The following is a 13,162-nucleotide window of genomic DNA, read 5'->3' as shown; positions in this document are numbered from 1 at the left end:
ATTCCCAAACTTCTATACTATTAGGCTATAAGAAAGTTTCAGTCTCTTACCAGCAAAGCACCCAATACACCCAACCTCTCCAAATACTCCCTTCATCCTCTTGCTCTAACGAAGATGTGGCCATCCCCTAAGGACATGGCTTCTCATGTAGGTCTTGCCAAGGTTTTTATTCTCCCTCCTTATACAAGCATTTTACAGACATTAGATGTTTGACAGCAACGAGGAGAGAGAAGAATACTGATTTAAACTTTGTTTCCTATTCCTTTTGCCTGGAAGTATTTTACCCTAGATTTCTGCTTGGCTTACTTTCTCATATCATTCAGATCTTTACTCAAATATATGGCAAACCCTTCCCTGACTATCTGAAATAATATCTCCTCTGTCACTATCTCTTTACTCTGCTTTATTTCCTTCTTCATAACATATGAATAAAGCAGGAAAGCAAAATAAAAAAAATGACTAAAATATATACCCATAGTAAAGAGATAAAGGAAAATAAGTGTTCATAGCAGCTATTTTTAAGAGGCTGAAATAATACATGATTATTATATATATGTATGTATGTATGTGTATCAGTTCAGTTCAGTTCAGTCGCTTAGTCAGGTCCGACTCTTTGCGACCCCATGAATTGCAGCACGCCAGGCCTCCCTGTCCATCACCAACTCCCAGAGTTCACCCAGACTCAGGTCCATCGAGTCAGTGATGCCATCCAGCCATATATATATATATATATATATTCTGAAAGAAATATATATATATTCTGAAAGAAAGTTACCAGAATATAGTTACCTTTAAAGAAAAAAGAATGATGATAAAAGTCTCAAAACAGGTATCATTAAAGGATGATGGGAGAATACAACTAATTTTTCCCACCTCTACAGTGCCCAGGCTGAGATCCCATCAGATGCAGAACCCTGAGATACATAGATATGGAAGCCATGTCCTGCTCAAGTCTAATTGGCTGTTGGCCTTACCTCACGGCACACAGCTGCAATCTGACCTTCGTCCATGCAAGTTTCTGTTACCACGTCTGTCAAAGAACCTCCAGCCAAATATTCCATGACAACCCATAGCTCATCTCCCACAAGGTAACTGCAGGGATAAAGGTAAAAGGTGAGTACGAATAGGGTACACTGAGCCATAGCAGTGGCTTTCAAAGGACAAACATATATACAGGGTGACTCTGCATTTCCCTCAACTCTGAAAGGGTCTAGGGTCCTTTTTTCTGAAGAAAAGCAGAATCTATCGGACGTTTCACTAGCTTGACATCTCTTAAGGGTTCAACTGGAGAAAACAAAGCAGACTGTCCTGTGAAGCCCCAAAAGATAGAACTAAAATCACTAGGTTGAAGATGCAATAAAATTTCATTTCATCACAACACAAAGCAGTATTTCTTAAAATCAGGCATGGTTCCCACATCTCTAGAAGCCTGAAAGCAGAGAGTACCCAAACATCTGATGAAGATGGGATCTGGAGTCCATGTTACCAATATTAGGGAAGTCACTAAACATCTTTGAGAGTTCTACTAGATGTGAGATCCATGAGATCAGTACCAGGTCATGTTCAAGATTCCATCCCCAGAGAGAGTGGCACAGTAGATGTCATTATTTACTGAATAAATCAATGAATAAAATAAAAGATAACTGCAAATGTTAAATAAAGTACTGGTTATAAAAACCATTAAAAAGCTGTAGTTTTATACACACACCCATTCTGCTGACAATGATCTCCATTTTGAACATCTCTGATTCTAAGAAGGGAATAAATTCGGAGGATTGCAGAACCAAAGCCTCTTCTGGAAGCCAAGGGTTTCCAATTTAGTACTGTATCACTAGATAGACTGCGGGGCTGAGAAGGGCTAAAACTGAAAGTTTCACTCAGGGACTGGATCACTCAGCTCTGTTATATGATAAGTAAAAAGGTCACTTAGCCTGTCAGTTTCCTCTGCTACAAAATAAGACAAATAAACAACAAAGATAGTCTAGAGCTCTACAAACTCTTGTGCTAGCTTTAGACAAAGGAGGCAGACTGAATTGGCTTGAGCTGTGTGGTATGTCATATCATCTTCATCCCCTTATTGGGACTACTGCTGGGCAGATGGGAGGCTACTGGAAAAAATAAACAGTCTCAAGTAAAGGATAAGATTTAAATCCTATTCTCTTGCCTATTAATCAATTCAGTCCTCTTTCTATAATATTATGCATTCTCTATACATCAAAGTCTTGTAGTTTTTAATGTCCATGAAGAAAAAATATGACATTAATTTCTCCTTCAACAATGGACCAAATTTCTCCTTTGAACTTGGACCAAAAGAGAATTCAGGACTGGGTAAAAAGCCCTCCACTGCCTATTTCTTCCCTGACAAAGAATGTGCATTTATAGACCACACAGCACATCTAAAAGACATCTGTCAACTTGGACTGACTGGGGGGAAAACACAAGTGTACAAAAGATTATGTGGACACTGACAAAGCAGAGTCCCTTTAGCTGGGTCTCACGTAATGTTCTCAAGACCAGATTCATGTTGTCTCAGTTACTATGCAGCTATACACTGTGCCAAGGTACCATCAAAAAAGCTTCAGAGCATCCCATATTTAGAGAAGAAAAAACATGAATGGAGTTCTCCTCTGGGAACTCACAAAAACCACAGACTCTCAAATGTAGCACCTTCACTGAATGTTCAGCTTAAGAGTACCCACTCTTCTCCTCCAGCAAGAACTCTTAGGTGTGTTTTTCTACACCAGACTACAACTGATGGCAGGGACTGAGCCTAATTTATTTCTGACTACAGAATACAATACGCCTCTGGAAACACTGGCAAAGGCATGATAAACAAACAATTTATAAACCTTCTAATCCCATTCCCAGAACACAGATTCATTCAACCACATGCATTTTGTTGTTTACTTACCTCCACTAATGAGGAACTCACTATTTTATGAGATAGGCCATACCCTTAAGACAGCTTTCATTTTTCCTTATCCTGAGCCAAAATGTGGTATCCTTATAACCTTCAGAAGCTTATCCATGCTTTATTCTCCATATAATAAGTTCTTAAAAGAGATGGGAGGATGAATAACTTCAGAGGATTCTTCAGAGCCAGTCATGACCTACATGATGGAGAGACTATCATCTCCAAAACAGAGAAGGCCAAAGTCCAACTCCTTTCCTCTTTAAAGAAATGAATGCTTACCACTTTTAGATTCAGAACAAGAAATCTGGCATAATCTGGCAGCAATGAAAACAAGTTGGCAATGCACAATAAATAGTAAGAAAAATTACTCAGAGTCCAAGACTTGCTCCAATGTCACCTTCACCTCTGATGTCTCTGAAACCCAGGCAAGAAGCACTTCTTTTGTTCAGATATGGTATAAAAGAACATAATATGATGGAAAGGGCATGGACGTTGATGCTAGGAATATTCAAATCCAAAACCCTCATTTGCTACTTACTGGCTTATTGGTCTTGGACAAGTTATTAACTTCTATGAATCTCAGTTTCTTCATCTGTAAAATACAGACAATAAACCCTACCTCATAATGAGATACTGCTATTCACAAAAGTGCTTAGTACAAAGAAAAGCGTAACACAAATATTAGCTACAACTCTTATTATTACCTTAAAGAGCAGAATTCTTACAGGCTGGAAAGATAGGTTAAAAGAATCAAAAAGGAATTTAATGAAGATAACCCAAAATCTATGTTACCAGTTTAAGGCAAGCTCTTGTTAAGGGAAAAAAAAAAAAAGGATCAGAGATTTGAACTGACTACATACTTACTAGGGGTCAACAATGAAAACAGAACACTTAAAATTTAAAAAAAAAAAACATTTTTTAAATGAACAACAACAACAAAAAGAATGAAATCAAGTTTCATAGAGTTTAAAACAAAGGAGGGGTTGCACTATCTCCATACAGCTCAAATCTCAAACAAGGCTCAAATCTCAAACAAAACTACTGAATGTCACATTTTAAGATAATGCAGACAAACTAGAAGTTATTCAGCAGGGTAAGCAGGATGAGGAAAAGATTTGAGATGCAGAATGATTTAAAGACCTTTGCGTCTGACTCAGGCAGATGGGCTGAAGGCATTCCCTGGGGCGGGACCAGCTGGGAGAAGCCATAGGGTGGTAGGGTTCAGCCTAACCCAGAAGACTGTGCAGCAGTTAGAGATGTCCAGCAGCATGCAGGCTCAGAGGCACAGAGCTGAGCACCTTAAAAGATTCTTGAATGGAAACAGTTCTGAGTGCTGGTGTTGCCTTCTCTACTAGCACTACATCCATCAGTCCCAAAGGCCTTATTTCTTTGACAGGACTACCACTCCATACCTGTCCAAGTAGTTCACAATATTTGGGTTCTTGTTTTCCCTCATGACCAGGATCTCATTAATAATCAGCTCTTTCTTCGGCTGCTGCTGAAGGTTCATCTGCTTAATGGCCACCTGAAATCAAAGTACATTCAATGTATAACCAGAGTCACTCCGAATTTACTGAGCACCTACTAAGTACCAGACACAAACACTTAGGAGACAGAGATGAATAAAATATGGTCTGAGCCCTTGAGGAACTCACAGTTTATCACTGGAGACCAATGGTACTCAATGCAAAGTCCAGCTACATCATCTGGGAATGTGCTGGAAATGAAAAATTTCAGGCCCCAACCAAACCTACTGAATCAGAAATTCAGTGGTGGTTTTTTTTTTTTTTTTTTTCGGGGGGAGGGGGGGGAGCGGGTGGGTAGTGCGTGGTTTGCACAAATTTTCTATTTAATGGAAAAGTTCACTTGCTAAGTATAAAGATCATTTATTACTTGGCATTGGTATTGGTGTCACTGGAGGTGAGGATAAGACATGGTTATGAAGAATTTAAATGAGGAAGTAAAAAAATTTAAAAACTGATCTTTCCATTTATCTCTCTACCTTCTTAGATCTCTACTTAATCCAAGCTCAAGTATGGATAAATAGGGACTTCCTTTTCCTCAAAAACCCTGTATTTTAACAAGCCCTCCAAGTAATTCTAATGTGAACCAAAGTTTGAAGATCAAACTTGCTACAAAATACTTATATTAGAAAAGCACTTTTAAAACTCACAATATAAAAGAGGTGTGCTTTAACAAAGCCCACACAAAATGTTACAGAAACATAAAGCTGGCAAGAACTCTTTCACACGATCAATATAGAGGCTTCATAAAGGGGAGATGCCTTTTTAAACTGTGGAAAAGTAAATCAGAGTTGACCAGGTTAAGAGAAAATAGAGAAAGGGGATCCTTAATGTTTATGTATGAAAAAGATCTTCATAGGCTTTTTGTCTATAGAAATAAACAAATTTTCACATAATACCAATTTAAGGAATACGTTAATTTCCAAGGCACTTTTGCATCCATTTTTTTCAGTGTGTCAGGTACTACATACAATATTCTCAAATGTATTTCATTTAATCCTTTGAGATACGTTATGACTTAAATATTACTACCGACTATGTCTGACAGATGAGGAAATTGTAATTCAGAGAGGATATGTGACTTGTAAGCACAACAATTCAGTAGCAGAGTCAGGATTAGAATCTCAAAAGCAATGCCCATTTATTCTGCACACAGAGCCAGATTAATCTTCCCCACTGTACACATTTGATAACACTCTCTCAGATTCAAAATTAAAAAGGTTCCTGTTCCTAGAGATGTTCCTTGGCCCAACCTTCAAAGTCCTTCCAATCTGACCTCTATCTTACTTCTTACTGTATTCTTTCATATGCTACAATGAAAGATGTATGCTCATATCTGAGCCTCTCTCCATTTGGAACATCTTACACTGTTTTCACATGTTCAAAACCTTCTTATACTTTGTATCAGACCAAAAGAAATTTCATTCTCCAAACCAGAGAGGTTTTTTGCCTTCTTTAAAGCCCTATAAGACCATATTTACACATCTCTTATGGAACTCACCACATACTGAATTGTATGATGATTAGTTAGGGTGTGTATCTCGAGACACTTGAGAGCTCGTTTGAAAGCTCAGAATCCCTGGTGCCAAGCATAGTGCCTAATACAGTGTGTGTTCAGCAAATCTTTTTGGCAATGAAGAGGAAAAGATAGAATTCAGTGGGCTGATAAATACTTTGTTTTTAAACCATAAAGAGCATCAGCAATAGGCTACTTCATCCCACAGGACTAGACTTTAAATTATTTAAGGGTTTATTTCCTAGAAATAACATCGAAGAACGTGAACATCTAACAGAACAACTACAACTAGTCGTTCCAGAATCATCCAGAAAAGCAGAGGATGAATAATTCAACTTTTATGGGAAAACTCCACACTCTATTATTTCTTCAAATCAAGTATGGATAGTCTTCTGCCAAAAGTCATTTATCAGTAAGAACAGAAACTATTTTTTTGAAACATTCTGACCACCTCCACTCCCTACCCTAAGTGAGAAAAAATTGTTTTGGAGTAGGGTCTCCTATCAGGGAAGGCTTCTGGTCTGGCTACACTTTTCTTAACACCTGATGATTAGCTTTTTCTAACATGTGAAGAGGAAAACATTGATCTAAAGGCCCATCACATTAAGACTGTAAGCCCTTATAACACATATTAAGATCTAGACCCTGTGCAGTTCCTAAGGCCATCCTGGAGGATGGGACAGAGCTTGTGAACTTCCCAGAGGTCACTGCTGGCAGCAGCAAGGGAGAAGAGAGGCAGGCCATGGATGACAGAGGAGGGGACAGTCCTTTCCAACAGCTACTGACTAAACATGGGCTAGGCTAAACACCCTTCACCTGATCAGATCCCTCTTAACTCAAGCCAGCAGACAGCACTCCCATAACAGGAAAAGAGCTAGACTTGAACTCTGAGGGCCTAAGCTCTGGGGCTGATTCTGTCACTTACCAGCCTTGACCAATCACAAGCTCCCTGAGCCTCCATCTCTTTATCAATACTAAAGATAATAATTTCCACCCTGATTTCCCTTCTCATAGGATTCTTTTGGGAACTAAAAGAAATAGTGGCCAACATGTTACTCATACATAAGAAATTTAAATAATACAGTAATACAACAGTGAAAATGCTAATCACTGTCATAACTGCATTTGATGAGTACTTGGCACAGAGCAGCAAGAATGACAATATAATCAGCAGGAATGACAGCAAAAACCAACCACTCTCCCGCCACACAGTGTTAGGTGCTCGACTGACATTGTCTCTGTAAAACAACCCTGTCAAGTGAAAATCATCCTCTGCATTTTCAGATAAGAAAATAAAGACTAAGACTTACAAGGAAGTTTCCCAGTAAAGTTTCCCAGTTTTCAAAGCGTCTTCCAGTCTATTTTCTCTATTACACACATTCCCTCTAAAAATAGGCTTGAAAATTAATTGTCGGATCTATAACTAGAAGACTTCCAGCACTAACATGCTAATCTTCCTATTTGTGACAGGAAATAGCTCTCCTTTCCCATCGGGTAACTCCCAATATGCAGGCACTCACAAAGACAGAGCATCCCGCCAGCTCCACTAAAGATTTATACTCCCTGGGGGAGAAAATGAGGCCTTCCTGGCTACACTGCATTAGCCACCCTAATGGACTTGCTTCCATTCATAGTTTTGTAACCACAAAGCAAGCACATGACATCAAGCTTGTTTCCTGTGAGCAGCTTCTCACACATGCAGCTCCAGACCTTCCAGAAACGAGCCAGCACCAGCCTGCTTCCCATCAAGGGCTGTGAGGCTCCAGAAGTCAGAAATATGACAAGGGGCCATGCTGCCAAAACTTGCTGCAGCCTAGCAGTCAGGAAAACATAAGTTAAGATTTTATAATCAAAAGATTCTAACCCAGTCCTTGCTAACTGCTGGCAGCACAACCCCGCAAAAGTTACTTTAACTCCAAGCCTCAAATTCCTGATCAGTAAAAAGGAAATAAACTGCCTACTGTGTGGGGTTCTTTTTAGTATTGGTATAACCTCCTCTTTTCTATCTCTGCCTCCAATATAGCATATTTAAAATCAGCAAAATGATACCATCCTTCCTTCCTTACTTACTATTATTTCAACACAGGTTTCTGTCAGCACTGTAAGTTTTATATGTACAGAACAGAAAGTATGATTTCTTACACTTATATATATATGTTTTTTAATGTCTGAATCTTTCATAGTTCTTAGCATAAGTGTAGTATAAAGCAAATGATCAGTAAACACTGTGTGAAATAAATATGTGCAGATAAAAGTTAATATATACGTAATTCTTAGTTTATGATGTATTTTTCACATGCATTGCTTCACTCAACTTATTTAACAGTCTTGTGAGGTATATGTTATCATGCATATTTTATAAAGAAATAAAATTCAAGCTCCAGAGGTCAAAAGACTTTTCCAAGCTTTTATAAGTAAGTAAAGGTAAACATCTGGGCTTCCCTTGTGGCTCAGCTGGTAAAGAAGCCGCCTGCAATGCGGGAGACCTGGGTTCTTTCCCTGGGTTGGGAAGATCCCCTGGAGAAGGGAAAGGCTACCCACTCCAGTATTCTGGCCTGGAGAATTCCATGGACTTTATACTCCAGGGGGGTCACAAAGTGTTGGACACAACTGAGAGACTTTCACTATCCACTAAAGGTAAACATCTAGTTATCTGGTTCTCACATCAAAGAACAATTAATAAATCTCTCAACATAATTTTTTTTGAAGCTGACTTACCCTCAGTGGAGCCTCAATATTTGCCTCAGACACTTGTAAAAGCCTGACAAGAGCACAGTGAGTTATGTGACTTCTCCAATACATCATGGGGTTTCAACCACCAAACATATACAAGCAGGTCCTAGTAGCCTCCCTCAGAGGAACCCAACTCTATTTTCATTGGAACAAGAGGTGCCTCTCAAGTTCTGAGCCCCATTAGTCTTTGAACTAAGACCTTTCCCAGGTAACTCCCATCCACAGCCCACCTGCCAACATTCCTGCTCTGCAACCAAAGCGTACAATGCAAAGAAACTTTAAGCATTAAGCATTCTAGATTCCCTTCCTGGCTTCCTTCTGCTGAAGATAAGATCTTGGGTCATCAGGCCTTAGCAATAAGATTACAGATTTCCCAGCTTATGAAACATGAGAGACAAAGAGATGCCTCCAAATGAGAACTTCAATGTCTACCAGAATCCTAGGGACAATGGGAGACCCACTAGATTCGAGACAAGAGACAAGGTTCTAAATCTCTTCTGTATCAGATGTCTCTCCTAGGCACCAAATTTGTAAAAATAACTGTCCACCAGGCAGTTTCACATGGCCTCTCAGGCAGTATCTAACTTCTTCAAATCTATACTTCCTCTGATCACTCACTTGGGCTTCCCAGGTGGTGCTAGTGGCAAAGAATCCACCTGCCAACATAGGAAACACAAGACATGCAGGTTTGGTCCTCGGTGGGGAAGACACCATGGAGAAGGAAATGCCAACCCACTCCAGTATCCTTGACTGAAAAATTCCATGGACAGAGTAACCTGGTGGGCTATATTCCATGGGGCCACAAAGAGCAGACACAACTAGAACACACACACACACATCACTCACTTGTGAGTCATCCTCACCAAATTCTGTCAAATCTACTTAAAGTGAAAGTTTAGTCGCTCAGTCGTGTCCAACTCTTTGAGACACCATGGATTGTAGACTACCAGGTTCCTCCATCCTTGGGATTTTCCAGGCAAGAGTACTGGAGCGGGCTGCCATTTCCTTCTCCACAGGATCTTCCCAACCCAGGGATCGAACCCGGGTCTCTCACATTGTAGGCAGACACTTTACCATCTGAGCCACCAGGGAAGTCCCTCAAATCTACTTAAGTACCTCTCAAATACATCACTTTTCCCCATTTATAATGTGCTACCACCTTAGTCCAGACATCATGTCTCACATGGAATTACCCAATAACCTGCTGAGTCACCTGCTCCACTCTTATCTCTTCCAATCTCTTCTCCACATTGCAGCCACAGTAACTTTCCAAAATCTGTAATTTCACCATGTTGAAAGACTTCTAGTCTACAATAGTAAGAAACTAGAAGAGTGCCTGTTGAGCTAAGAAGGGCTAAAACTTAACAAAAAAGAGTAAGAAATAGTAAAACTGAAGGAGTAATAGTTGGTGGTGGATACTTACCTCCTGTCCTGTGGCTACATCCATTGCAGTGTACACAGTGCCCGAAGCACTGAACAGGTATGGGAAAGAAAAAAAAAAAAAAAGGTGTTAGATGAGGTGACATTTGTCATATGAAGCTCTCCACACACAATCTGGCAATGCAAGTGTTAATAAAAATAGTAGCAAAAAATGATCCTCCCCTCCCCGTTGTCTCTTCGACTCTCATGAAAGGCAGTATGTAGCAGCAAAGAGAATATAGGCTCGAGTGGCCATCAGGAAGTGAGGAAAGAAAGTAGGGACAGAGGAAGAAAGCAGAGAAATACTGGAATAATGCTACGAAAATGAACATGTCCATTATAAATGACTAAAAATCTCACTTTATGCCTATAACCATGAACTCTGTATATCTGTGAGTGGTATGCAACAATATTTGTAACCTTACATGACAATGTGTCAGATTTACATGATGTGATTGGAAGAAAATTAAAATCCTATGTATTCTTGGCAAGCCCTGTGATTACGCTTTCCAGAGAAGTCATGTCAATTCAGAGAGAAAAGTCACTTTTAAGTTTGCCTGGAAGCCAGAAATTATGGTCATCAGCTTCCAAACTACAACTCTTTGGTTAGGATTTTATTGTAGCTACATGTCAGGAAGTTGAGATCAAAGATATGGACAATCAAATAAGGACTGGATTCTCTACATTAGCAGTTACTTCCTCATTACTAATCATCCTACCCCTAGCCATCTTCTGTTATAAAATTGATGTCCATATTCCTGTCCCCATTCCCCCTTATCCCACCTGATGTACCATTCTTAAAGGGCAAAATGCCCAGGCCTCACAGGACTGGACATTTTCAGACTGCTTCTCCATGATTACAGAGGAAAGCTACTCAGGCCTACTGGGTAGTACTTAATTGTTTCCAATAGACATATACTTAGACACATGAATTCCAAGTCAAACAAACAAAATTCTTCACTCTTAAAGGGAAAAAAAAATTAAGCAAAAATTATAGTAGTACCAATTTATCATATATATGTGATATGTATAGTTTTTTTAATATTTTTTTTTATTGAAGGTTAATTGCTTTACAGAATTTTGTTGTTTTCTGTCAAACCTCAACATGAATCAGCCATAGGTATACATTTATCTCCTGCCTTTTGAATCTCCCTCCCAACTCCCTCCCCATCCCACCCCTCTAGCTTGATACAGAGCCCCTGTTTGAGTTTCCTGAGCCATACAGCAAATTCCTGCTGGCTATCTATTTTATATATGGTAACAAGTTTCCATGTTACTCTTTCCATACATCTCACCCTCTCCTCCCCTCTCCCCATGTCCATAAGTCTATTCTCTATGTCTGTTTCTCCACTGCTGCCCTTTAAATAAATTATTCATTACCATTCTCCTAGATTTAATATATATGTGTTAGAATACGATATTTGTCTTTCTCTTTCTGACTCACTTCACTCTGTATAATAGGTTATAGGTTCATCCACCTCATCAGAACTGACTCAAATGTGTTCCTTTTTATGGCTGAGTAGTATTCCATTGTGTATATGTACCACAACTTCTTTATCCATTCATCTATGGATGGAAATCTAGGTTGCTATCATGTTCTAGCTATTGTAAATAGTGCTGTAATAAACAATGGGATACATGTGTCTTTTTCTACTTCACTTTCCTCAGGGTACATGCCTACGAGTGTGATTGCTGGGTCATGTGGTGGTTTTATTCCTAGTTTTTTAAGGAATCTCCATACAATCTTCCACAGTAGCTGTATCAATTTACAATCCCACCAACAGAGCAAGAGCATTACCTTTTCTCTATACTCTCTCCAGCATTTATTGTTTGTAGACTTTTTGATGATGGCCATTCTGACCAGTATGAGGTGATATCTCATTGTGGTTTTGATTTCCATTTCTCTAATAATGAGCAATGTTGAACATCATTTTATGTGTTGTTAGCCATCTGTGTGTCTTCTTTGGAGAAATGTCTGTTTAGGTCTTTTTCCCACTTTTTGATTAGGTTGTTTGCTTTTCTGGCATTGAGTTGTATGAGCTGCTTATATATTTTGGAAATTAATCCTTTGTCACTTGTTTCATTTGCTATTATTTTCTCCCATTCTGAAGGCTGTCTTTTCACCTTGCTTATAGTTTCCTTTGCTGTGCAGAAGCTTTTAAGTTTAATCAGGTCCCACTTGTTTACTTTTGTTTTTATTTCCATTACTCTAGGAGGTGGGTCATAGAGGATCTTGCTTAGATTTATGTACTGAGTGCTCTGCCCATGTTTTCCTCTAAGAGTTTTATAGTTTCTGGTCTTACATTTAGGTCTTTAATCCATTTTGAGTTTATCTTTTTGTACAGTGTTAGGAAGTGCTCTAACTTCATTCTTTTACATGTAGCTGTCCAGTTTTCCCAGCACCATTTACTGAAGAGGCTGTCTTTGCCCCATTGCATATTCTTACCTTCTTTGTCAAAAATAAGGTACCCACTGGTGCATGGGTTTATTTCTGGGCTTTCTATCTTGTTCCATTGGTCTATATTTATGTTTTTATACCAGTACCATACTGTCTTGATGACTGTAGCTTTGTAGTATAATCTGAAGTCAGGAAGGTTGATTCCTCCAGCTCCAGTTTTCTTTCTCAAGACTGCTTTTAGGGTCTTTCATGTTTCCATATAAATTGTGAAAATTTTTGTTCTAGTTCTGTGAAAAATGCCATTGGTAATTTGATAGGGATCGCACTGAATTTGTAGATTGTGTTTGGTAGTACAGTCATTTTCACAATATTGATTCTTCCTACCTAGGAATGGAATATCTCTCCATCTGTTTATGTCATCTTTTATTTCTTTCATTAGTGTTTTATAATTTTCTGTGTACAGTCCTATCCTAGAGAATGTTCCATGTGCACTTAAGGAGGTGTATTCTTCTGCATTTGGATAGAGTGTCCTAAAAATATCAATGAGATCCATCTCATCTAATGTATCATTTAAGATTTGTGTTTCCTTATTAATTTTCTGTTTTGATGATATGTCCATTGGTGTGAGTGGGATGTTAAAGTCTCCTACTATTATTGTG

At 38.9% G+C, this 13,162-nt stretch overlaps 1 protein-coding gene across 4 annotated transcripts in view; it reads right to left on the bottom strand.

The window, feature by feature from the left end:
- PAK1 (p21 (RAC1) activated kinase 1) overlaps positions 1–13,162 on the bottom strand; it is a 160,671-nt gene that overhangs the window by 17,205 nt on the left and 130,304 nt on the right. For all 4 annotated transcript variants that reach the window (XM_070782772.1, XM_019955101.2, XM_019955102.2 and 1 more), the window contains 3 exons: positions 10,110–10,158; positions 4,327–4,439; positions 975–1,092 (listed from right to left, as the gene is read on the bottom strand). In XM_070782772.1, coding sequence (XP_070638873.1) covers positions 975–1,092; positions 4,327–4,439; positions 10,110–10,158 — 280 coding nt within the window. The remainder of the gene's footprint in view (positions 1–974; positions 1,093–4,326; positions 4,440–10,109; positions 10,159–13,162) is intronic.

The sequence above is a fragment of the Bos indicus genome, chromosome 29, assembly GCF_029378745.1.
Source record: "Bos indicus isolate NIAB-ARS_2022 breed Sahiwal x Tharparkar chromosome 29, NIAB-ARS_B.indTharparkar_mat_pri_1.0, whole genome shotgun sequence".
NCBI lineage: Eukaryota > Metazoa > Chordata > Mammalia > Artiodactyla > Bovidae > Bos > Bos indicus.
Note: the sequence above shows the minus strand (reverse complement) of the source record. Positions and strands in the feature narration are given on the sequence as shown.